At 49.0% G+C, this 22,734-nt stretch overlaps 1 protein-coding gene across 2 annotated transcripts in view; it reads left to right on the forward strand.

Moving 5' to 3' along the window:
• Window positions 1-5,415: 5,415 nt before the first annotated feature.
• The window catches only part of arhgef4 (Rho guanine nucleotide exchange factor (GEF) 4), a gene marked incomplete at its 5' end in the record, with an annotated part of 37,119 nt that continues 19,800 nt past the window's right edge, over window positions 5,416-22,734 (forward strand). The window contains 2 exons of one of the 2 annotated variants that reach the window (XM_083995842.1): window positions 5,416-5,532; window positions 6,382-6,502. Coding sequence is in view for 1 of the 2 variants with exons in the window: in XM_083995841.1 (XP_083851967.1) it covers window positions 10,323-10,581 (259 nt within the window). Of the gene's footprint in view, window positions 5,533-6,381; window positions 6,503-10,322; window positions 10,582-22,734 lie in introns of those variants that run through there. The other variant, XM_083995841.1, reaches the window with a different exon arrangement.

Below are 22,734 nucleotides of genomic sequence, written 5' to 3' on the forward strand. Positions count from 1 at the left end.
GACAGAAACGTGGAGAAAAAGAGTGATTTTCTGCCTCTGCACCGGTCTCACATTTAGGCTTAGCGTGACAAAACGGTAACTCCTATCAGAACAAAACACAGATCAACGTTGCTCTAAGGACTTACTGAAAAATGTGGTACGATTTGGTGTTTCTACAGAAAATATTTTGGAGACGCTGGCAGTTTTAAAACATCAGGCCGTTCTGCTTCTCTCAGAAAATATTTGTATTGGACTCAATGAGGAGCAGAGACAGACGTGGCCGCACTTAGAGGCTGATAATTCAAATTCTGTAAGTCTCTATGATATTTTGAGCACATGGTGAGAAACAGAACAAGTTTGTCTACAAATTTGGAAAAAATTATGTGTGTAGAGTGTAAATTGTGGCCGGGCCGAGTTTGGAAAGAGAAAAAATCTGGAGTTTTTCTGGCATCTCTCCCACTCTAACCGATGATGTCACGCACTCTGACACGAACATTCCGTGCAATACACACCCATTATAATCTCATAATTTCTCCAAAAATGATCATGGTCATTGATCAGGGATTGATCAAAAACTATATGACCTATCAAAACGTGGAGTAATACGCCAATACACAAGACTTGTGTCTACTGTTTAAAGTTTAAATGGAGTCTCTAGGTGAAAGTATGCCTGAGCAGTAGACGTTTGTTAAACTCCAATGATTGGTCTTTTTCGCTCTTTCGACCGTCCCATTGACTTCAATGCAAAATTTTGCGCAGTTTTTCGTGACTTTCGTCGCGAAAAATTCAGAAGCTGTTGAGAAAAGTAATAGCACACAGAGCCCGATCAAGACGCACGTTTTGATATATAACTTGTCCTGCAACGGACTGTGTTCGTGACTGATATTGCCATGTATTTCGCTTTCAGAGATATTCCGCTTCTTTCCCGCTCTCCGTATGTTGTCTTTCACCATCTTCCACTGACGTCACTCCACAGAGCCACATGGCTACTTAATATGCACGTGCTGATTTGCATTGACCATATATGGTTGTGTTTGGCCGTGTAGAGGGTGGGATATGTTCACATCCGCACTTTTCTTGGGTCCTGTGAGATTTATCAATGGAAATTGCGGAGATAGATCTGAAAAGGGTGTAAATATTTTGGGTGTACGCCATTTTTGGCTTTTCGCCGTACGTCAAAATTTAGCAGCACCTTTACACCTGTTACATGAGGCTCCAGGTGTGATGATCTGTCATGGTGGATGAATCTGAGTGATCAGTGAGCAGTTTTCTTCTGTGTCTCCTCAGCCTCATGAAGCCCTTGAGGACTCGCCCCGCCCCCCCGCCACCCTAGAGGCCTCAGACTCGTTGGAGTGGTGCGAGAGAAGCATCGGCAGCGGCGACACGTCCGACGAGTACTTTGACTCGTGCTCGTGGCTCAGCGAGACGCTGTCGGACCTGACGCCGGACGCCGACGACTGTGTGGACGACGGCAGCGGCGTTGGCAACGGCGTTGGCAGCAGCAGCTTCCTGTGTGGACAGAGTAAAGCCCGCAGGAGGGACGGACACAGAGACTCAGAGACTCATGGAGGACGGAGCTGCAGCCGGAGGCGGAGCCCAGAGGCTCTGGGCCAATCACAGCTCAGACACGCGGAGCTCCGCCCCCCGCAGAGCAAACAGGAAGTGAGCGCGGACGCAGAGCGAGGAGAGCGAGCGCAGGTAAACACACCCGAGGACGAGGCCCCGCCCACACCGAAGGAGCCACACACACGCTGCACACGCACACACACACACACCGCCGCACAACACACGCCCGCTGGTCGTCATGACGACCTGGAGGGGGAGGGGCGCGGCGGGGCCGACCACGGTAACCGTGACGACAGCTCAGGTACAGCAGAGTCGGTGAAACCACGGAGATCTGACGTCATCACACACACACACACACACACCCCCCCTCAGGTTTGTAGCGGCGCCACACGGCCCCTCCCCCCCCCGGCGGCGGCGGAGCCGGGCGGCGTTGTCGTGGTGACGCCTCCACCCGGGACAGTGAATGAACTCTGCTCCTCCATCACGTTCTGCACAGAGAGCAGCGCCTCAGGGAGGGGGGGACTAGACCTCACACACACTCAGGGTGGAGGGAAACGGCTGCAGCACGGACCAGGTTCGATCCCCGACTCAGACGGAGCCGCAGAGGCCCACAGGAAGCTCCACAGGTCTGGATCTATAGGACCAGAACCAGGACCAGGACCAGACTCCTCTGAGGAAAGTCGTCCTTCACTCTCACATAATCAGCTGTTTTCATCCGGCAGCTTCAGAGCGGAGGAGGAAACTTCCCCCGTGTCATCAGGGGGGGTCGGACCGTCCTGCTCCCTAAACCACATCAGGGAGGAGGAGGAGGAGGAGGAGGAGGAGGAGGAGGAGGAGGAGGAGGAGGAGGAGGAGGACGAAGGGGAGGAGCGGGGGGGTCGTGCTGTTTATCTGGACCAGAACACAGGAAGTGAAGAGTCGCAGCTGAGACTCCTTCATCCTGAGTCTGTCTGTCCTCAGGACTCAGCTGCAGGTCTGAGTCCCTGTGGACCGGCTGCTGCTCGTCTCTCTACGACATCTCCATCTCCATCTGCGTCTCTGCTCTCAGACTCCAACAACAACAACAAGGCCGGTGGCGAGGAGGCGGTGGAGCTCCGGTGGAGTCAGGAAGTCTCCGAGTCCGAACATCATCCCATCTCTCCGTCCGTACAGGTGAGTTTCCCTCCCGTCGGCCTCCACCTGCCGTCCGTCCGGTCGCTGGAGCCGATCTGGGAGGCGCGACACGAGACCATGAGGCCGGCGGAGGAGGAGGAGGAGGAGGAGGAGGAGGACGGCCATGTTGGATGTCCTGAGGCTCAGAGAGACGTCAGATCTCCTCCAGCTGCAGAGGAGCTGGACATGGACACACCGGTCCTACGGGGCGGAGGAGGAGAGAAGCCGTGCAGGCCGCTGACGGTCGCGTACGACGCCGTGTGTTACTCCTCCACCACCGCCACCACCACGACCAGCAGCAGCACCACCGGCGGCGGCAGCGGCGGCGGCGAGGAGCTGGACCCCCACTCCGCCCTCGACAAGATGATCAAGAGGAGTAAAACCAAAGGCTCCAAGTTCTCCGTCTTCGCCAAGATGCCGTCGTTCAGGAAGACGCGGGGGTCGAAGGGCAGCAGGAGCGAGGAGGCGTCACCTGACGGGGGAGGGGGTGAGTGCCCCCCCCCGTCAGAGCCGGCGCCGCTGAGGGACGACGTTGCCGACGACGCCAACGACGAGGTCTTCATCAGAGGAGACCTGGACCTCAACCGGACCGTCCACCAGGTCTTCAGCTCGGCGCCGTGCGACGGAGAGGACGAGCTCCAGACCCCCAACGGCCACAGCTACAAGAGGAGCAAGAGCAACGACAGTCTGAACATCCGCATGCGCTTCGCACAAGCCCACAAGTCTCTGTCCAGCCTGTTCGAGTCCCGGCCGGCGGACCGGGAGCAGGAGGACCCGGTCCCTCTGGGCTCGGACCTGGACCCCGCTAAGACCCGACAGAGCTGGAGGAGGCAGAAGGCCACGGGGACCGAGCAGCTGAAGAGGACTCGGTCGGTGTCGGACAGGGACCGGGGACACTTCCCGTCCTCTCCGGTGCTGGAGCGGCTCAGCGGTCCGGGGGCGCCGCCCTCGGTCCACACACTGCGCCACACAGATCCCATCTCCAAACGAGGGGTTCCTCAGGGGGGGGGGAGCGACAGCCCCCACGGGTGCAGGTCTGAAGGCCAGAGGAGGAAGTGTCCACCCAACGGCCTCGCTGCCGCGCTCTGTCCGCTCTCAGACGCCCCGGCCGCCCCCCCGCCCGGCCACGCCCCCCCAGCGTCACCTTGCAGCCCCCCCACCCACCAGCATCCGCCCTCCTGGACTCGGCCCCCCCCGGCGGCCGGCGAGGGCGGGGCCGACACCCCCCTCCGGCCCATGAGCCCCAAACCCAACAGCCCCAGACCTGCAGCTCAGCGTAAGGTCTTCCGCTACCCCCACTCCGCCCTGCTGGGCCAGTCCGTCAGCGTGGAGGGGCTGACCGACCCCCCCGAGAGACCCAGGACCCTGAAGCCGGCGAGCAGCCCCCTGGGGGGCGGAGCCAGCAGCCCCCTGGGGGGCGGAGCCAGCAGCCCCCTGGGGGGCGGCCTCAGCCTGCTGGACATGGCCGAGCACAGAGCAGACAGCCTGTCCAACTGCAGCCTGTTCAGCATCGACCTCAGCACCGACCTGGAGGTAAGAAGACAAAAAACCACCTGACAGGGATCTGGGATCAGTCAGGATCAGTCGAGATCAGTCAAAATCAGTCAAGATCAGTCAAAATCAATCGAGATCAGTCAAAATCAGTCGAGATCAGTCAAAATCAGTTGGGATCAGTCAAAATCAGTTGAGATCAGTCAAAATCAGTTGAGATCAGTCGAGATAAGTCAAGATCAGTCTAGATAAGTCAAAAATCAGTTGAGATGAGTCAAAATCAGTTGAGATCAGTCAAAATCAGTCAAGATCAGTCAGGATCAGTCGAGATCAGTCTAGATCAGTGAATCAGGATCAGTCAAAATCAGTTGAGATCAGTCAAGATCAGTCAAGATCAATCGAGATCAGACAAGATCAGTCAAAATCAGTTAGATCAGTCAAAATCAGTCTAGATCAGTGAATCAGCATCAGTCAAAATCAGTTGAGATCAGTCGGTCAGTATCAAACAGTCAGGAAGATGTGTTGATGTGTGTGTCTTTCTGTCAGTCTGGGTTGGGACATGGACCAGGTCTTTCTTGGTGTGTGTGTGTGTGTGTGTGTGTGTGTGTGTGTGTGTGTGTGTGTGTGTGTGTGTGTGTGTGTGTGTGTGTGTGTGTGTGTGTGTCCAGAGAGCTGGAGGACGACTCCCCCCTGGTGGCCGATGTCAGAATAACTCACAGTTTGTCTTTACATGACAACGTCACCTTGGTTGTCATGGTTACAACAGTCATATAAACAGGTATAGCCGATGGTTATGTTGACTCCCCCCCCCGCCACTAGAGGTTGCCTAGCAACAAAACAGGCATTATTAATCTGATATTAATCTGATATTAATCTGATCGCATCATCAAGGTAATAACACAACTAGGACCGCAGGTTGCTGCAGGTGTGTGTGTGTGTGTGTGTGAGTGTGTGTGTGTGTGTGTGTGTGTGTGTGTATGTGTATGTGTGTGTTGAGGGGGGTTTCTCACTGAGACTAACCGGTCGACTGTGACCCTGGAGGCAGCGCAGCTCGGCGGCCGGTCCAGAGCTCGCAGGCCGATGGAGGCGGAGTCAGAGCTGAGGGCCTCTGTGATTGGTGGAGAGCTGAGGACGGGCTCTGTGATTGGTGGAGAGCTGAGGACGGGCTGCTGGGCGGCGGCGCTGGGCGGAGTCAGAGGTGTGACCGGCCTCGACCGGCGGCGGCGGCGGCAGAGGACGAAGTGTTGGGACGACCTGTGGATCGAGGAACAGAAGAGAGAGAAACGTAGAGAGACGAGAGGAAGTCTGGGTCAGCTGGACGGTCTGGACCGGGACCGGGACCAAGTAAGACGGCGCCGCTCGACGACCTTCGTCTTCATCTTCTTCTTCTTCCTCCTCCTCCTCCTGCTGCTGCTGCTGCTGCTGCTCCTGCTGGACAGTCTGTGTCACTGCGCCGACGTCTCCCTGCATGCTGCTTCACTCACCTGTTCTTCTCTCTCCGCTCCGTCGTCAATACTAACTAACCAGTGGTGGACAGTAACGGAGTAACTAAGTACTTGAGTACTGTACTTAAGTACATATCCAGAGGATTTGTACTTTACTTGAGTATTAGATTTCTTTGGTACTTATTACTCTACTTGAATACATTTCCAAGACAAATATTAGTACTTTTACTGGAGTTAATTAGTAGTACGGCTGAAAAGTACTGGTTACTTTCAGGTCTTTGTCTAAAATCCTATTGGACACAAGCTGTGTTAGTGAAAGAAGGAAACCCTAACCCCTAAAAGCAGCACATCAGTGCAGCTGCTTTCAAAGAGTTCATTCTCACTAACAAGAGTTAAAAGCTCCTTACATTCATTTACAAACTATTAGAGTCATTCATTGATGTGGAGAATAAGAACTTTACTCTGACTCTGACTTTGACTTAAAGTACCTTTAGAAGCATGTACTTTTGGATACTTAAGTACCTTTAAAAGCAAGTACTTTTTTACTCTTACTGCAGTAACATGTCGACTGAGCTACTTTTACTGGTAACTGAGTACATTTTGACCAGTAGTATTTGTACTCTTACTCAAGTACTGGGGTCGAGTACTCTGTCCATCTCTGATACTAACCGATCGCCGCTGCTCTGATCGTGTCCTGTGATGTCACTGACCGAGGCTCCCCCCCCCCCCCCCCCCCGTGTCCCTACAGACCGGTGCTGGAGCCCCCGGCCCCGTCCGGTCCTTCAGGCCTCTGAAGTCCCACTGCTTCTCCCAGAGCACGCCCATCGGCCTGGACTGCCTGGGCTGGAGGAGACGCATCTCCTACACCTGTGAGTTCAAACTGATCGATGTTATTGATTAATCTGTCTTTACTTTGATCCCAGTTGGATTGGATCAGTCTGATCCAGTGTTGTTTTCTGTTTCTCAACGTCTTTTAAACAGTCTGATCGATCTGGATGTTTAAATACATAGAAAAGGCAAATATACAGTACATTAGTGAAATTGTGAATATTTCCCCATATGTTTCAAATTCCAACTTCAAATTTCATTAAATTCAGTTTGGGGAAAAGAAGTTGGGGAAAAGTTTTTCAGTTGTGGAATATTAAAAAAATCGGGCCAGAGGTTTTGGAGAAAATGACCAAGGCCATTTTCGAATATTTTTAAAAATTAGGGGCAAAATATAAATCTATAAAGGTTTATATAGCCTACTACATTAGAAATGTTGTTTATTTGACCATCTTAAATTGAATCTAAATCCCATGTTGTTCCTGAATCCACCAAACTGGATCAGAATAATCCTGATGTTCTGGATCAAAGTTTTCCCACTAAAAAGTTCTGATCAACACAAACTGAGGGTTTGATCCAGATTAAAACAGAGACTGGATCACGTGGTCTGGTCTGGTCTCAGGATCTGGTTTTAGTTTAGAAACGACTCATTTTTAAAGGTTTGATCCAGAATCCGATCAGATTAACCCTTTGAACACTGGAGCTGAGTGTTGGGTCGGTGCAGTTCCTCCGTTGTCCTGCAGGGGGCAGCAGAGTCTCACTGGAGCTCTGAGCAGCTTCACCACCACCGTGACATCATGGCATCATGACATCATGACCTCAGCTGTGACCAGGGTCCAATGACACTGTGATGTCATCAGTCAGACAGGTCCCGGGTTCAGATCCAGGACGAGCCCCCAATTTATGTTACGCACCCGTCTAGTGAGTCCACAGCAACAGGGTATGATAAACGCAGCTGTGTTTTATTCACCAAACCAACAGAAAATACAATACACAGGTGGAAGCTTCTCGTCGGGGTGAGCCGAACAAAAACCCAACTGCCTGTCCCCGGACTGACTTGCCCTATATGTGAAAATAAAAGGAACCAAAAATACAGGCACTGATCCTGACTAACTAACTAACTAACTAACTAACTAACTAACTAACTAACTAACTAACTAACTAACTCAAAAACAGGAGAAACACCCGCTGAAAAGTAACGGGCAGCTCACCGCTACCGCTTCACACACCGATCTGGACTGTTACGAACACAGGTCCGTGTGTCCGTCCCGGGACCTCTCACTCAGAGCCAGCTGATTGGTTTCGAAGGAGATCGGGATGAGAAGCATTGATTCAGATCAATCCACCGTTGTTATACAGTATGTTATTGGAAATCAGCTGATTGATCAGGAGTACACACACACACACACACACAGACACACACACACACACACACACACACACTAATCCCTTAACGACCGGTGGGATCCAGATGAGCAGCTCTAATCTCCTGTAAGAACGTCTCATTACCCACAATCCCCCAAACACTCACCTGTGGAGTCGCGACCTGTCGGCCTCAGGCGACATGGCGCCATGGCAACGCCTGATGATGTCAGAGGCTGATCAGCTGTTACCGATCGTTCCCGCCTTGTGTGAAACCGTGACGTTTGATGAGTCGAATGTTTGATTGATTAATTAGTTTATTAACTATAAACTCCAGGATTCACTGATGATGGATGATCGTTAGCGACGTATTGATCCTGTTGTTAACGCTGCTGCTGCTGCTGCAACGTGACCACGGCCTCGGTCGGTACAGCATCTAGGAACAACATAGTGCGTGTGTGTGTCTGTGTGTGTCTGTGTGTGTGTGTGTGTGTGTGTGTGTGTGTGTGTGTGTGTGTGTGTGTGTGTGTGTGTGTGTGTGTGTGTGCGTGGAGGGGAGGGAAGCTGATTCTTCCTTCTCTGCCTTAATGGATGCTGCTGCTGCTGCTGCTGCTGCTGCTGCTGCTGCACCATTAGTGAACTGTCCACTACTCCGTCGCTGGAAGGCAAACGACGTGGTCGCTGCACTGGAGCCCCCCTACAGCCCCCCCCCCCCCCCCCCCCCCCCACTGATGTCACCCAGAGAGAGAGAGAGAGAGAGAGTCACTGTGAGGAAATGAGGCGTTGAGCGAGTGGAGGAGGAGGAGGAGCAGCTCTTAGTTCCTGCACTGTAAAAACTCACAATCTTACCAAGAATATTTGTCTTATTTCTAGTCAAAACGAATCTCTTTCTACTTAAAGGGACATTGTGTAACTTCTCCTGTTGTCTCTTCATGAAAACCGATTATTTGGTTCTTCAGTTTGTTCTTCATGAATCAACAAAGTTCCTGTTCCTTTCAGCTCTGAATGAGCCGTTCATATCATTCATATCTCCATGGAGCGGGTAAGCTCGGTGCTGGCTGCCATGTGGTGTCTCCATGGTGACGGTAGGAAACCACGGAAACTCAGCGGAGACACCGGAGCTGTCGGCTCAGTCACCGCGGTAACGCAGTGAGGAGGAACGGAGCGTTACACTGATGCTGCATTCACCTGCAGTCGGGCAGACGGCCGTCGCTAACAAACCAGATGTCATTTTAGTCACAGAAGTCCAGAGAAAGACGGTAAAACAATACCACATCGCCATGACAACATGTTGTCACGTGTATTGTTTTGCCTCGTGCTGACGGACCGCTTGTTTACATAGAGGCTTGTTTACGCCGTTACGTGCAGCAGCTGTCGTCCGTCTGCCCAATTTCACCTGAATGCAGCATGAAAAATACGATTGAGTTGCTTGAGATATACAACCACAACGCTAGATGGAGGAATTCCTACACAATGTCCCTTTAAAATAAGACTCATCACATTAAAAAGCAGCTTGTTTTTAGACACTTTTTACTTCTTTCACTTGAAATAAGTAGAAAAATCTGATAGTGGAGCAAGTTTTTCTTTCTTATTACAAGCACAAATATTAGTGTGAATGCTGAATGCTCAGTGTAACTCAGGTCCTCTGTGGCCATATGGTTAGTGTGTCAGGTTTTTTGTCATGAAGTTGTGGGTTCAATTCCTGCCTTGGACATGTTTCTTGCATGTCATTCCGCATGTCTGTCAATTTCTTCAATGGCTTTCAGCATTCACACGCATTTCCTTCAGGAAATACAAATTCTAGTTGATTGCTAGTTTGCAGCACATCATCACATTACAATGAATGACAACAGCCTTGATAAGAGTGTGCTCTCTGTGGCATTGCAAGTTGGCAAGTTGTGTTTGTGGGTTGTTTCTTTCATGTCATTACGCATGTCTTTGTCAATTTCTTCTGCTAATTCAGCATGGTTCACCAATGGCTTTCAGCATTCACACGCATTTTCCGTTTTTCAGTTTCAAGTGAAAATTAGTTTGAAACAAATGGAAATTATCTCAAAACAAGTTGATTTTTAGGTGATGAGTCTTATTTTAAGTGGAAAGAGTTTAGTTTTGACTAGAAATGAGACATTTTGACAAGAAATACGGCAAATATTCTTGGAAAGACTTTGAGTTTTTGCAGTGTGCAGGAGGAGGAGGAAGCTGCTCATGTTGGACAGCTGGAGCTTCCTCAGCCAATCGAGCAGCAGAGCTCCTCCCCCCTCTCTCTCTCCTCTCTCCCTCTTTCTCTCTCCTCTCTCTCTCTCTCTCTCTCCCCCTCCTCTCCCCCCCCCTCCCCCCTCCCCTCTCCTCCTCTCTCCTCTCCTCCTGCTCTGCACTCACTTGCTCTCTGTCAGAGGAACCAACCACCTGCATCTCTTCTTCTCTCCGTTACTTCTGCACCGTCCGCCCCCCGCCTCCCCCCCTCCCCCCCTTGTTGCGGAGCGTGCGTGCGTGCGGATGCGGATGCGGACCCAGCAGGGCTCGGGGGGGGGCGAGGTGGCGCTGCCTGGGGGGGGGAGCAGCAGCAGCAGCAGCAGCAGCGGCAGCAGCTCGGCGTCGCCCGGCTCAGAGTCGGACGCCACGGTGGACGGAGGAGGAGGAGGACGACTGGGAGGGGGAGGGGGGGTGGTGGGGGGGCTGGGGGGGGGCAACAGCCTGGGAGGAACTCTGAGGGGGGTCCTGTCTCGCTACTGGAGCCTGGAGAGTCTGCACTCCACCACAGGTACGTGGTTCGAGTCCCCGGCGGCGCGGCACCTCGCTGCATCACACCGGCACCGGCACCGGCTGTCAGAGTGTTGAGCTGCTCAGTCAGGCAGAAACACACCGCTACGTCCGCTGTGTGTGTCTGTGTGTGTGTGTGGCTGTGTGTGTGTGCATGTACGTGTGTGTGTGTGTGTGTTCTTGTGGCTGTGTGTGTGGTCGTTGGCCAAGGTTGTTCTCATGGTGGCAGAGGAATCAGAGCGACCGCCTCACAAACAGGATTCAACTGTGTGTTACTCTATGTGTGAGTCTGTGTGTGTGTGTGTGTTACTTTATGTGTGTGTGTGTGTGTGTGTGTGTGTGTGTGTGTGTGTGTGTGTGTGTGTGTGTGTGTGTGTGTGTGTGTATGAGTGTGTGTGTTACATGGTCACGTCACTGTGACATATAAATAAAGGTGTGAGTGTGATAATGAGGAGTAACATTGTGATGTCACAACGTTGGTTGACACACACTGACACGTTGTTGTTGTGTTTGTTGTTGACTCATATTGACACAGAGCTGTTGATGTGTGATGTCATCGGCCTGTTGTCGTTGTTGTTGTTGTGTGTGTGTGTGTCTCAGTGGGAGGATGGAGCAGCGTATGTGCTGCTGGCATGTTGCTGTGTTTACACTCACACACACACCAGTGAAGTGTTTCTACTGTGTGTGTGTGTGTGTGTGTGTGTGTGTGTGTGTGTGTGTGTGTGTGTGTGTGTGTGTGTGTGTGTGTCTGTGTGTGTGTGGAGACCTGATGATGTCACAGTGTCAGTTTGACCTCCTGATGACCTCATCATCCATCACTACACAGGTTAAACACACAGTGTGAAGCTGCAGTTTCAGGACCGTTCGATTTCACTAGTCCCAGCCATAGACTGTAAAAAGAATGGACGTAGCGTCCGTGACGTCACCCATTGGTTTTGGGGAGTCTGTTTTGTGCCGCTACTACGGGGGTTAGAACCGCGCCATCTTGGATTCTACTTGCCATATTTGGAGCGGTGCGGCCGTTGGCCGGCCGAGGGCCCGCCCACTGGCCTCGTAGCAGCGGTCGCCGGACCTGTCACTCAACGGTTCTACGCCCTGATTGGCCAGAACTTTAACCCTAATAATAGTAAAACGGTAGAGTTAAAAAAAAATTCACCCCCCTCAGAGTGTGTGCGGGGGTAGAAACTATCGATTGAGACCAAAAAAATAAAATGTACCAGGCTGTAAATATGTTTTTTTAAGCTGTAAAATCGGCTATTTTAACATGGGGCTCGATTGGAGTTGCTCCCTTCTGGAGCCAGCCCCCAGCGACAGCCGGGGGGATTGCAGCTTTTTGAATGCGGAAGTGAGCTTCACTTCTCAGACCGACAACTGCCCCCTTGGTCCCAGCGCTCCCCAACGTTTGGAAGTTGCTGCGTTACTATGGAAACGGTCACCGCTCCGCCGAGGCGATTATTTGAAATTTATATTCCAAGTTCAAATTTTGAGTTTGAGTGGTTGGGTTTAGACAACGAAGAAAAGGAGCTGGTTAAGTTTAGTAAAAAGACCAGTAGAGTGTAGAACAGAGAGAGAAAGGAGTTGGAGCGTTTTAGTCTATAAATCTGACGACAGAAACTTCAGACCAGATTTAACGGCAGTCTGAGTCTCCACTCGGTAGGAAGCGCTGTGACGTAAATCCAACGGTCCTAGAACTGTGGTTACTCTGTTACTGCAGCTTCACCGTACTCGGTTAAACACACACACACACACACACACACACAGTGGTTCAGGATCAGTGTTGGTTGAAGCTTCAGTCGTTCAGAGAAGTTTAGGCCTCTTAGTTCTTTACACAGCGTCATGACAACATCCTGTGACCTCTGACCTCTGACCCTCTCATCCACGGAGGAACAACTCCCAGGAAACTGGAGAAGCTCAGAGAGACAGAGGAGAAAACTGTTTATAACAGAACATGAAAACATGGAGATGTTGAGGATGAAGGAGGAGGAGGAGACAAGGCAGTTTTATTAGTATAGCCCGTTTTTACCAACAGTTCATCTCAAAGGGCTTCACATCCCATCATAACAACATCCTCTGTCCTTAGACCCTCACATCCACTGAGGAAAAACTCCATGGAAAACCCTTTTAACAGGGAAAACCAGGAGAAAGCTCAGGGTGAGGGACAGAGGAGGAGAGGGAAGGGTTAGGGGCTGATGAAGGACGCAGCTTCACTGTTAAAACACTCTTTTATTTTAAATTCTCTTTCTATTATGATTCACATGTTCATTAAGGTAACATTGTAACGTTCACCGTCCTCATCCATCAACGCTCCATAAACAGAGAAGACGATTGGTCCCTCGACAACACAAGAGATGAAGCGTGTCTTTATTATAAAGATAAAACCAACATCTAAACTCTGTAGAACAGAAACGTTTGAGACACGAACCACCAACCTCATCACCTGGTCATCGCTCTCTGTCCTCCAGCTCCCAGCATGCACCACTGCTGTCTGCTGCACGCACACAGTAACACACAGTAACACACACACACACTCCTCCATGGGGGGGAGGAAGGGGGAGTGAGGGGGGGTGATGTCTGAAAGCATCCATCACAGCAGCAGCAGCAATGCTTTGTGGGAAATAGGTCGCTGAGCTGGAGGGGACGGAGAGACGAAGACGTCCTCGTGTCTCTGTCCTGCTGGGACATCAACTCTCTGTGTGTGTTAACGTGTGTGTGTGTGTGTGTGTGTGTGTGTGTGTGTGTGTGTTACTGTGTGTGTGTGTGTGTGTGTGTGTGTGTGTGTGTGTGTGTCCTGCAGGTGGTTACCATGGTTACCACTGTCAGGATCAATCACACATCTGATCATCTGTTGTTTTTATTTTCACCTAAAGATCGATAATCAATATGATAGATAAAGATATGAATACCTGCTTCAAGATATCTATTCATTAGATTCACATGACGTCACTGTGTTTCTGCGCCGCCATATTTGTGTCCGAATCAGGGCAATCTGGGCACAGATCACAGCGTCACGTTACCAGAACAAGTGGAGTAGTAGGAGGAAATCAGCAAGAGACCGAAAATTGACGTTATTTGAAAGATGCCAGGATTATATTGTGCTGTTGACTGTGATAGCAGTCGCCAAAAAAAAAAACCCGGACTGCAGTTTTATTCCATCCCAAAAGACGTAAAGTTATAGGCGGAATAAATAGTTGACTGCAGGCATCTATCAGTGGCAGCATGGGCTGTGACAAGTCTCACAAAAAGAGGGGATTCGCTTTTTTTTAATAACATGGATATATTGAATTCTGTATTTTGATTACTTTCTTATTAATTACTCACTGATTCTGCATAGGGTCTTTTATTTCTGTATTACAGACCGTTGCTAAGGAAAACGGGCCGTTGCTAGGGACGCCGCTCTGATCAGCGGAGCAGGGCAGAAGAACTATCAAGGATTTTTACCTTGTGTTTCATTTTTACCAGCTTCAGACTAATTGTGATGTTAGAAAAATGACTTGTAGCTTGTTAGAGGGAGAGTGGAGGCTCTCTGCCTCCCTCACCGCTGCTGGAATCAAACCTGCGATCAGAGCGGACAGAGCGGACGGGCCAGCGCAGTGTCACAGCTGTGACCAGCTGTGTCTGTGCCACCGCGAGTCCGTGACACAAACGTGTCCCGTATCGTAATCTCTTATGACAGACAGGACGACATAAATGCGCATATTGTAACATGTACATGATAATTCATCAATCTACTGATTGATTATCAAAAGCTCGTTGAAAACAACTACACACTAGTCGACCGAGAGGAGGGTGAGGAGCAAACAGCGGAGAAGTGACCGGACTAAGGACTTTGATCAACATTACGTCTCAAATTAATTCATTCATTCATAAACTGTGTAATAAGTGGGATAATATAGAGTTTGTCTGTTGTTATAGAGATATAAACCCAGACAAGATGTATGAAACCCTGTCATTTTGTCAAGAAACTGTCATTTCCATCCTGCGGTTTGCATGCTGTCATATGAGGAGACCTGTCAAATCCTACATCCATGGTCAAATCGGACACAAATATGGCGGCGGTCCCTTCGACGTGACGTCACTGCAACCTATGAATAATATGATAATGATATGATAAACCTGCTTTGAGGCTGTTGTCAAGGCAACAAGCTCACTAGATGATGATGATGATGATGATGATGATGATGATGATGTGTCAACAGCTGGAACGTGGGAACCAGTTGTTTGTTTGTTTGTTTGTTTCCAACTCTGACCTGAACCCCAGAGTTTCCATGGTAACGAGCTGAACCACAGAGCAGCTGGTGGTGGTGATGATGATGTCATCAGGTCGCCCTGCTGAGTCACATGACTTCCTGTCTGTGTAGTAAATCTCCTCCTATCACGGATGTAGTTCACTAACTCTATCGTGTGTTCAACATGTTGTAGTGTTGGTGACAAAACACCCACAATGCACCGCAAAGCTGAGTGAACAAGCGATGTACACTACTTTCTACTCCCGTATGTATCCCACAATGCAATGCGGTCGTGTTTTGCCAGAGAAGACTAGCAGCAAGCTAATTAGCATGTTAGCTAGGATTTCTTGAGGTTATTTAGCAGTAAACTCTTGGCTCCGTTTGCCTGAGCAGCAGGAGTTGGGCAGCAGCATCCCAACAATAACAGGCAGCAGTAAATCAATCTGATAAAGAAACTCTAGTAGAATATGGAGGAAATACCAGCTAACGAGCTAAGCTAATAGCCACAGCTAACGAGCTAAGCTAATAGCCACAGCTAACCAGCTAAGCTAATAGCCACAGCTAACCAGCTAAGCTAATAGCCACAGCTAACCAGCTAAGCTAATAGCCACAGCTAACCAGCTAAGCTAATAGCCACAGCTAACAAGCTAAGCTAATAGCCACAGCTCACGATCAGGACACACAACAGTAGTCGACCAAACCAAACTTCTGATATTTCAACAGTTTATTGTAGAGAAACGCAACCACACAGAATCACATCCTCTAATGTTCCACAAGTGTCGGTTTTTATTATTTTAGTTTTATGTGTCTGGTTTGTTTCATGAATGAGTGGAGGATTCAGTCTGAACCGGTTTGTGACCTTCAGCTCTTCGTCCTCCTCAGGAATCTGTGGTATGTGACATCACAGCAGCTGGTTCTGCTCCGTATCAGCCGCTGTGACATCACACACGTCGGCGCCTTCTGGCTCCGCCCACACAGTCCCAGCTGCTCCTAATATGGTCAGAGAGGAAGGGTGGATGGGTGGAGGTGAGATTTGACATCCTCCACCTTTATGGGGTGTTAATTGAGTGTGAACAGGTCGTCATGGAGACCAGGCTGTAGACATGTTGCTGTCATGTCGAGCCAGATGTTCAGACTGAGTGAAGCTGCTCAGTCAGAATAAACAGTTTCCTGTGAGCCGTCCAATCAGAAGCTGAGTCACCAACACCAACAACAGGCAGTCGCCACGGCAACAAGAGGCTGACCATAATCACTACTCAGTAATAATCTGGACCGTTGTAGTAACGGCTGCTTTGCACTGCATATTTATATTTAATAGGTATCTATTGATTATTTACTGTTATAATAAATAACGGCTCTTTGCACATTTATGACTCTAATACTTTCTAATATATTTTATATGTAATAGAGTTGATACAGTGTTGTTGCTATGAGCTGCAGTGACAATGAAGCTTCTTCTCCTTTAAATACACAGAGGAACTAACAGAGCTGCTGCCCCCCCCCCCCCCCCCCCCCCCCCTCCTCTCCTCCTCTCCACGACTCCTTTTCTCTGATGATAATGTAGCTAAGGTGCAGCCGGAGGGGGAGGGGTGTGTGTGTGTGTGTGTGTGTGTGTGTGTGTGTGTGTGTGTCCATGTATGGCTGTAAACACAGAGCAACATCTCAGCCTGGCACCTCCTAGCACGCTCTTCCTCCTCCTCCTCCTCCTCCTCCTCCTCCTCCTCCTCTCTCTCTCTCTGAGTCGTCACACTCGATCTCTCCCTCGGAGCTCAGATGTCCGTGGGTCAGTGAACGCAGCTCAACTTCCCTCCTCTAGTTTGGTCTCTGGAGAACTCACTCCCTGTGTGTCTGTGTGTGTGTGTGTGTGTGTTCACCTTTAGGTCACGAACAATTTGTATACTGTTGAGAAAAGTAATAGCAGACCGATCCCGATTAAAACCGCACATTTTGATATATAATTTAGTAGCGAATCGAAATTTGTCCGGAAGATGAAAAAATTTGAAAAAAAGTAGGAAAAAATCCAAAATGATGATGTTTTAAGGTCGACCTCACTGTGACATCACAGGAGGGGAGGGTTCTGATTGGACGGCTGTGTGATGTCACTGTGTGATGGAGGCGATGTGTCAGCGCTGAATTATTGACGACAGGTTTCTGATGATGACACATGACCAGACTCTAGACTCTAGACTCGTCCTGATTGGCTGCTGCTGCTCTTCATTTACTTCCTGAATCGGTCAGCTGAGCTCCCAGCTGATTGGTCGCAGTGTGATAGTGATGTCATTCACTGACGGTAATTACTACTCTCTGGCACACACACACACACACACACACACACACACTGGTTCACCTCTGTGTGTGTGTGTGTGGTATTGATCCTACAGGTGTGTGGACGGGCAGAGAGTCTGACATCACACCATCAGCTGTGTTGCTAGGTAACTGGTCTGACATCACACTGACAGAAATATCTGAGTCTTGTCTCCGGGCAACAAAGTGAATCGAAGGCGACTGGACGTGGATTAGTCTTCCTGAGACAAACACAAGTCCAGAGATAACGAGGACCTGCATGAAGGAGTTTAGTGACAGACTGGTGTCAATGTGTGAACCAGTGACCTCATTCAGCCAATCAGCATTCAGCTGGTCAGAGGCAGAAGGGCCACTTAGTCCTGTTTAAATACACTCACAACTCTGTGTGTGTGTCAGTGTGTTATTACTCTGTCCTAACGGTGCCTCAGCAGCCGTGGCCTTCAGCCTGTCAGAGGTCAGAGGTCAGAGGTCAGACACTGACCATGTTTCCATCCACACGTTTTTATTCACATTTAGCAATATCGAATGAAAAATGTCTCATGGAAACAGTCAAATTAGATTAAATATCATGAATATGGATAAAAAGTTGATACGGTCGATCTCATCAGATTTTCTCTTGATCGATGCCAAGTTAACACGACAGATTCTGATGGAACCAGTTGTTTGTGTGATACAAGTGAGTTGTGATCATGTTTCATGTGGATTCCTCTCCGTGTTGCAGCTGTTAAAGACACAGTGGAGTAAACTGGCTTCATGTGAACAATCTCTAACAGAAACTGTTTTCTAAATGCTGATGTTCACAAACCAACAGGTGACGTTCCTCTGCTGTCTGGAGGAGTTAACATGCTGCATCTGCATTAAAGCGCTGTTTACACGCCGCTGTTGTCTGATGACTGGCATCTAACCCTGTAAACACCAGCCTGCAGCCCAGTATAACTTATACCTGTTGGTTAGTATAATTTAACTAGTATTAAGATATTAAGATTAAGATATACTTTATTAGTCCTTGACAGGAAACTTGTCTTGGGCAATATAACAATAACAATATAGGCCTACAGTATATAACAATATTTATTTATATTGGCCGGCGTACGTGTGGCTCAGTGGTTTCCAGGCAACGACTCCAGCAGCCCGACCTCAGAGAGTCGGTTAAAGATGGAGGATGGACGTCCTTTTGTTTAATGATTTAGTACAAAATGAATGGAAACACCTTAAATAGCAAGAAAACTATTCGATATGATCTCAGAACAGCTCATGACGTCATTACACAGCTTTTAATGGAATTTAAAGGTCTGAGATGAAAACGCACTTGAACCAACGTTATTAGCATTAACATTTTTATTGATCTTGAGATAATTTGATCAACCAAGGATAACATGGTCAGTGACAGTGAGTTATTGACAGACTTGAACCTCTGTGGTTTTATTCTAGTGTTTTCAACCTGTTAGCATGTTAGCTCCAGTAGCGTGTTAGCTGCAGTAGCATGTTAGCTCCAGTAGCATGTTAGCTCCAGTAGCATGTTTCTTGTTTGTGAAGCTGAGTCTCTGTTGTGAACTGGGTCAGTGAACTGGGCCCTCGGGGGAAGGGGGGGGGGGGCAGAGGGTCGATCCAGGTCCATGTTTCCCACCAGTCGTCTGTCCCCAGCTGGGGGGGGGGCTGGAGGACAGGACAGTCCCACTGTTCTATTTATAAAGCAATAACAACACACAGCACCAGCACATCTGTGTTCTCACTATGTAGCTGTGTGTGTGTGTGTGTGTGTGTGTGTGTGTGGTGGTGGTGGTGGTGGGGGGGGGGGTGGGGGTGGGGGGGGGTCCGGGTGGTCCAACGGTCAAGGTCAAGTGGTGATGACATCACAGACAGAGACCAGACCTGATACCTGTCCTCAGGTCTCCTCTCACAGCTCTGTGTGTGTGTGTGTGTGTGTGTGTGTGTGTGTGTGTGTGTGTGTGTATGAGTCATTTTGGTGCAGATCGATACTTGGAGAGAAACTGGAGCCTGAGCAGCGTATTGATCCTCAGATCTTGTGACACAGACAGCAGGTCTCTTCCTGTGTCTTTTGTCCTGTCAGAGCAGCGGCCATCTTGTCTTCACCAACAAACAGTTCAGTTGCTCTTAAAGGGATACGCCAACATTTTTTTTTTCGTGTCTTGCCTCACTCCCGAGTCCATGACCAGCAGATAGACACCATCCTTTTGACTGTGCGTGCAGTAACAAGGGAGATAGAGCCGTATCGCCGTAATTAGCTTAGCTCAAACACTGGAAGTGTATGGGTAGTGTTAGCCTGCCTCCACCTAAAGTCGCTAATTAGCTTAGCTCAAACGCTGGAAGTGTATAGGTAGTGTTAGCCTGCCTCCACCTAAAGTCGCTAATTAGCTTAGCTCAAACGCTGGAAGTGTATAGGTAGTGTTAGCTTGCCTCAGAGCTGGCAAAACTCTCCGGAAAGGCATCTTGAGCGGTCAAATGCCGCTAACGGGACCAGATTGGTCAAAACGGAGGGTTCAAGCAAAGACGCTTTATTTTGGTTCAAGCTAGCTACATCGAGGGTAGGTTAGCTTCCTGTTTCAAAGTAAAAGCACAAATTCTATCGTCATGGTTTTCTGTATGGGCAACGGGTGTTTTATTTTGTGAAAGTAACCGGAAGTGCGTTGGTCACAACGGCTAGCTTGAGTAGCGCCGAATTCGTCCCAACAAAATAGTAAACAGCTGGTATTTAGACAAATTAACGACACACTGCTGATCTAAACGGCTACTTTCTCACCTAAACATGTTTGAAATGTGGATAAAGTGATATATTTACAGAGTTTAGAGCTAAAATGAAACCAGCTTCTGACTGCTGATTTCAGCTCGGGTAGGAGGCAGGCTAACACTACCTATACACTTCCAGTGTTTGAGCTAAGCTAATTAGTGACTTTAGGTGGAGGCAGGCTAACACTACCCATACACTTCCAGTGTTTGAGCTAAGCTAATTAGTGACTTTAGGTGGAGGCAGGCTAACACTACCCATACACTTCCAGTGTTTGAGCTAAGCTAATTAGTGACTTTAGGTGGAGGCAGGCTAACACTACCCATACACTTCCAGCGTTTGAGCTAAGCTAATTAGCGACTTTAGGTAGGAGGCAGGCTAACACTACCCATACACTTCCAGTGTTTGAGCTAAGCTAATTAGCGACTTTAGGTGGAGGCAGGCTAACACTACCCATACACTTCCAGTGTTTGAGCTAAGCTAATTAGCGACTTTAGGTGGAGGCAGGCTAACACTACCCATACACTTCCAGTGTTTGAGCTAAGCTAATTAGCGACTTTAGGTAGGAAGCAGGCTAACACTACCCATACACTTCCAGTGTTTGAGCTAAGCTAATTAGCGACTTTAGGTGGAGGCAGGCTAACACTACCCATACACTTCCAGTGTTTGAGCTAAGCTAATTAGCGACTTTAGGTGGAGGCAGGCTAACACTACCCATACACTTCCAGTGTTTGAGCTAAGCTAATTAGAGACTTTAGGTGGAGGCAGGCTAACACTACCCATACACTTCCAGTGTTTGAGCTAAGCTAATTAGAGACTTTAGGTGGAGGCAGGCTAACACTACCTATACACTTCCAGTGTTTGAGCTAAGCTAATTAGCGACTTTAGGTGGAGGCAGGCTAACACTACCTATACACTTCCAGTGTTTGAGCTAAGCTAATTAGTGACTTTAGGTGGAGGCAGGCTAACACTACCCATACACTTCCAGCGTTTGAGCTAAGCTAATTAGCGACTTTAGGTAGGAGGCAGGCTAACACTACCCATACACTTCCAGTGTTTGAGCTAAGCTAATTAGCGACTTTAGGTGGAGGCAGGCTAACACTACCCATACACTTCCAGTGTTTGAGCTAAGCTAATTAGCGACTTTAGGTGGAGGCAGGCTAACACTACCCATACACTTCCAGTGTTTGAGCTAAGCTAATTAGCGACTTTAGGTAGGAAGCAGGCTAACACTACCCATACACTTCCAGTGTTTGAGCTAAGCTAATTAGCGACTTTAGGTGGAGGCAGGCTAACACTACCCATACACTTCCAGTGTTTGAGCTAAGCTAATTAGCGACTTTAGGTGGAGGCAGGCTAACACTACCCATACACTTCCAGTGTTTGAGCTAAGCTAATTAGAGACTTTAGGTGGAGGCAGGCTAACACTACCCATACACTTCCAGTGTTTGAGCTAAGCTAATTAGAGACTTTAGGTGGAGGCAGGCTAACACTACCTATACACTTCCAGTGTTTGAGCTAAGCTAATTAGCGACTTTAGGTGGAGGCAGGCTAACACTACCTATACACTTCCAGTGTTTGAGCTAAGCTAATTAGTGACTTTAGGTGGAGGCAGGCTAACACTACCCATACACTTCCAGTGTTTGAGCTAAGCTAATTACAGGCGATACGGCTCTATCTCCCTTGTTACTGCACGCACAGTGGAAAGGATGGTGTCTATCTGCTGGTCATGGACTCGGGAGTGAGGCAAGACACGAAAAAACGAATATTGTTGTATCCCTTTAAAGGAGGAAATGATGAGTTTTTAGGTCAAAGTTCAAGGGCGTGATGATGTCATACAACACAGTCACCTTTATAGCTATGGAGCTTTAACTGATTCACACATACAGATTGTAATAGTTTATTATTTATACCCTGAAGCTGCAGGGTTAGGGACGAGGATGAGGATGATGATGGTGATGATGATGATGAGGATGATGAGGATGAGGATGAGGATGAGGATGATGATGATGATGAGGATGAAGAGGATGAAGAGGATGAAGAGTCAGCCAGAGCCTCAGTATTTGGGGCAGGAGGCCGGTTTATCTGGGACAGAGTAAATAAACTACTCTGTGTTCACGGAGATGTGTTTTAATACACACACACACACACACACACACACACACACACACACACACACACACACACACACACACACACACACACACACACACACACACACAGTTGGTTAATGGTGGTTGTTTGTGCTCAGGAGTTATGGGATGTTTCCAGGCTCTTCCTCTGAGGTACAGACCCCCCCCCCTGTTATCTAACCATCCACTGTTCTCTGAGGCTGTGTGTGTCTGTGTGTGTGTGTGTGTGTGTGTGTGTGTGTGTGTGTGTGTGTGTGTGTGTGTGTGTGTGTGTGTGTGTGTGTGAGTGTGTGTGTGTGTGTGTGTGTGTGTGTGTGTGTGTGTGAGGCTGCCCACTCACGTTGCTGCTGGTCGACACGTGCCACGGTGCACCACACACACAGACACACACAGACACACACATCTAATGAAAATGGAACCATTACGCTTGAATTCCTCGGCACACACACACACACACACACACACACACACACACACACACACACACACACACACACACACACACACACACACACACACACACACTCGGGCCAGTGAGTATTGAATGTTCTCTATGCAGACAAATCTGATCCACTAATGTGGCTCTAACCCACATCCAGAGGCTCAGGATGATTAAATGCTACAGTCCAAACTCACTTACACACACACACACACACACATGATGCAGACACACACACACACACACACACACACACACACACACACACACACACACACACGCTGCCTCAGCTGCAGTTTCCTGCGGT

The sequence above is a fragment of the Trachurus trachurus genome, assembly GCF_905171665.1.
Source record: "Trachurus trachurus genome assembly, chromosome: 20".
Classification (NCBI taxonomy): domain Eukaryota; kingdom Metazoa; phylum Chordata; class Actinopteri; order Carangiformes; family Carangidae; genus Trachurus; species Trachurus trachurus.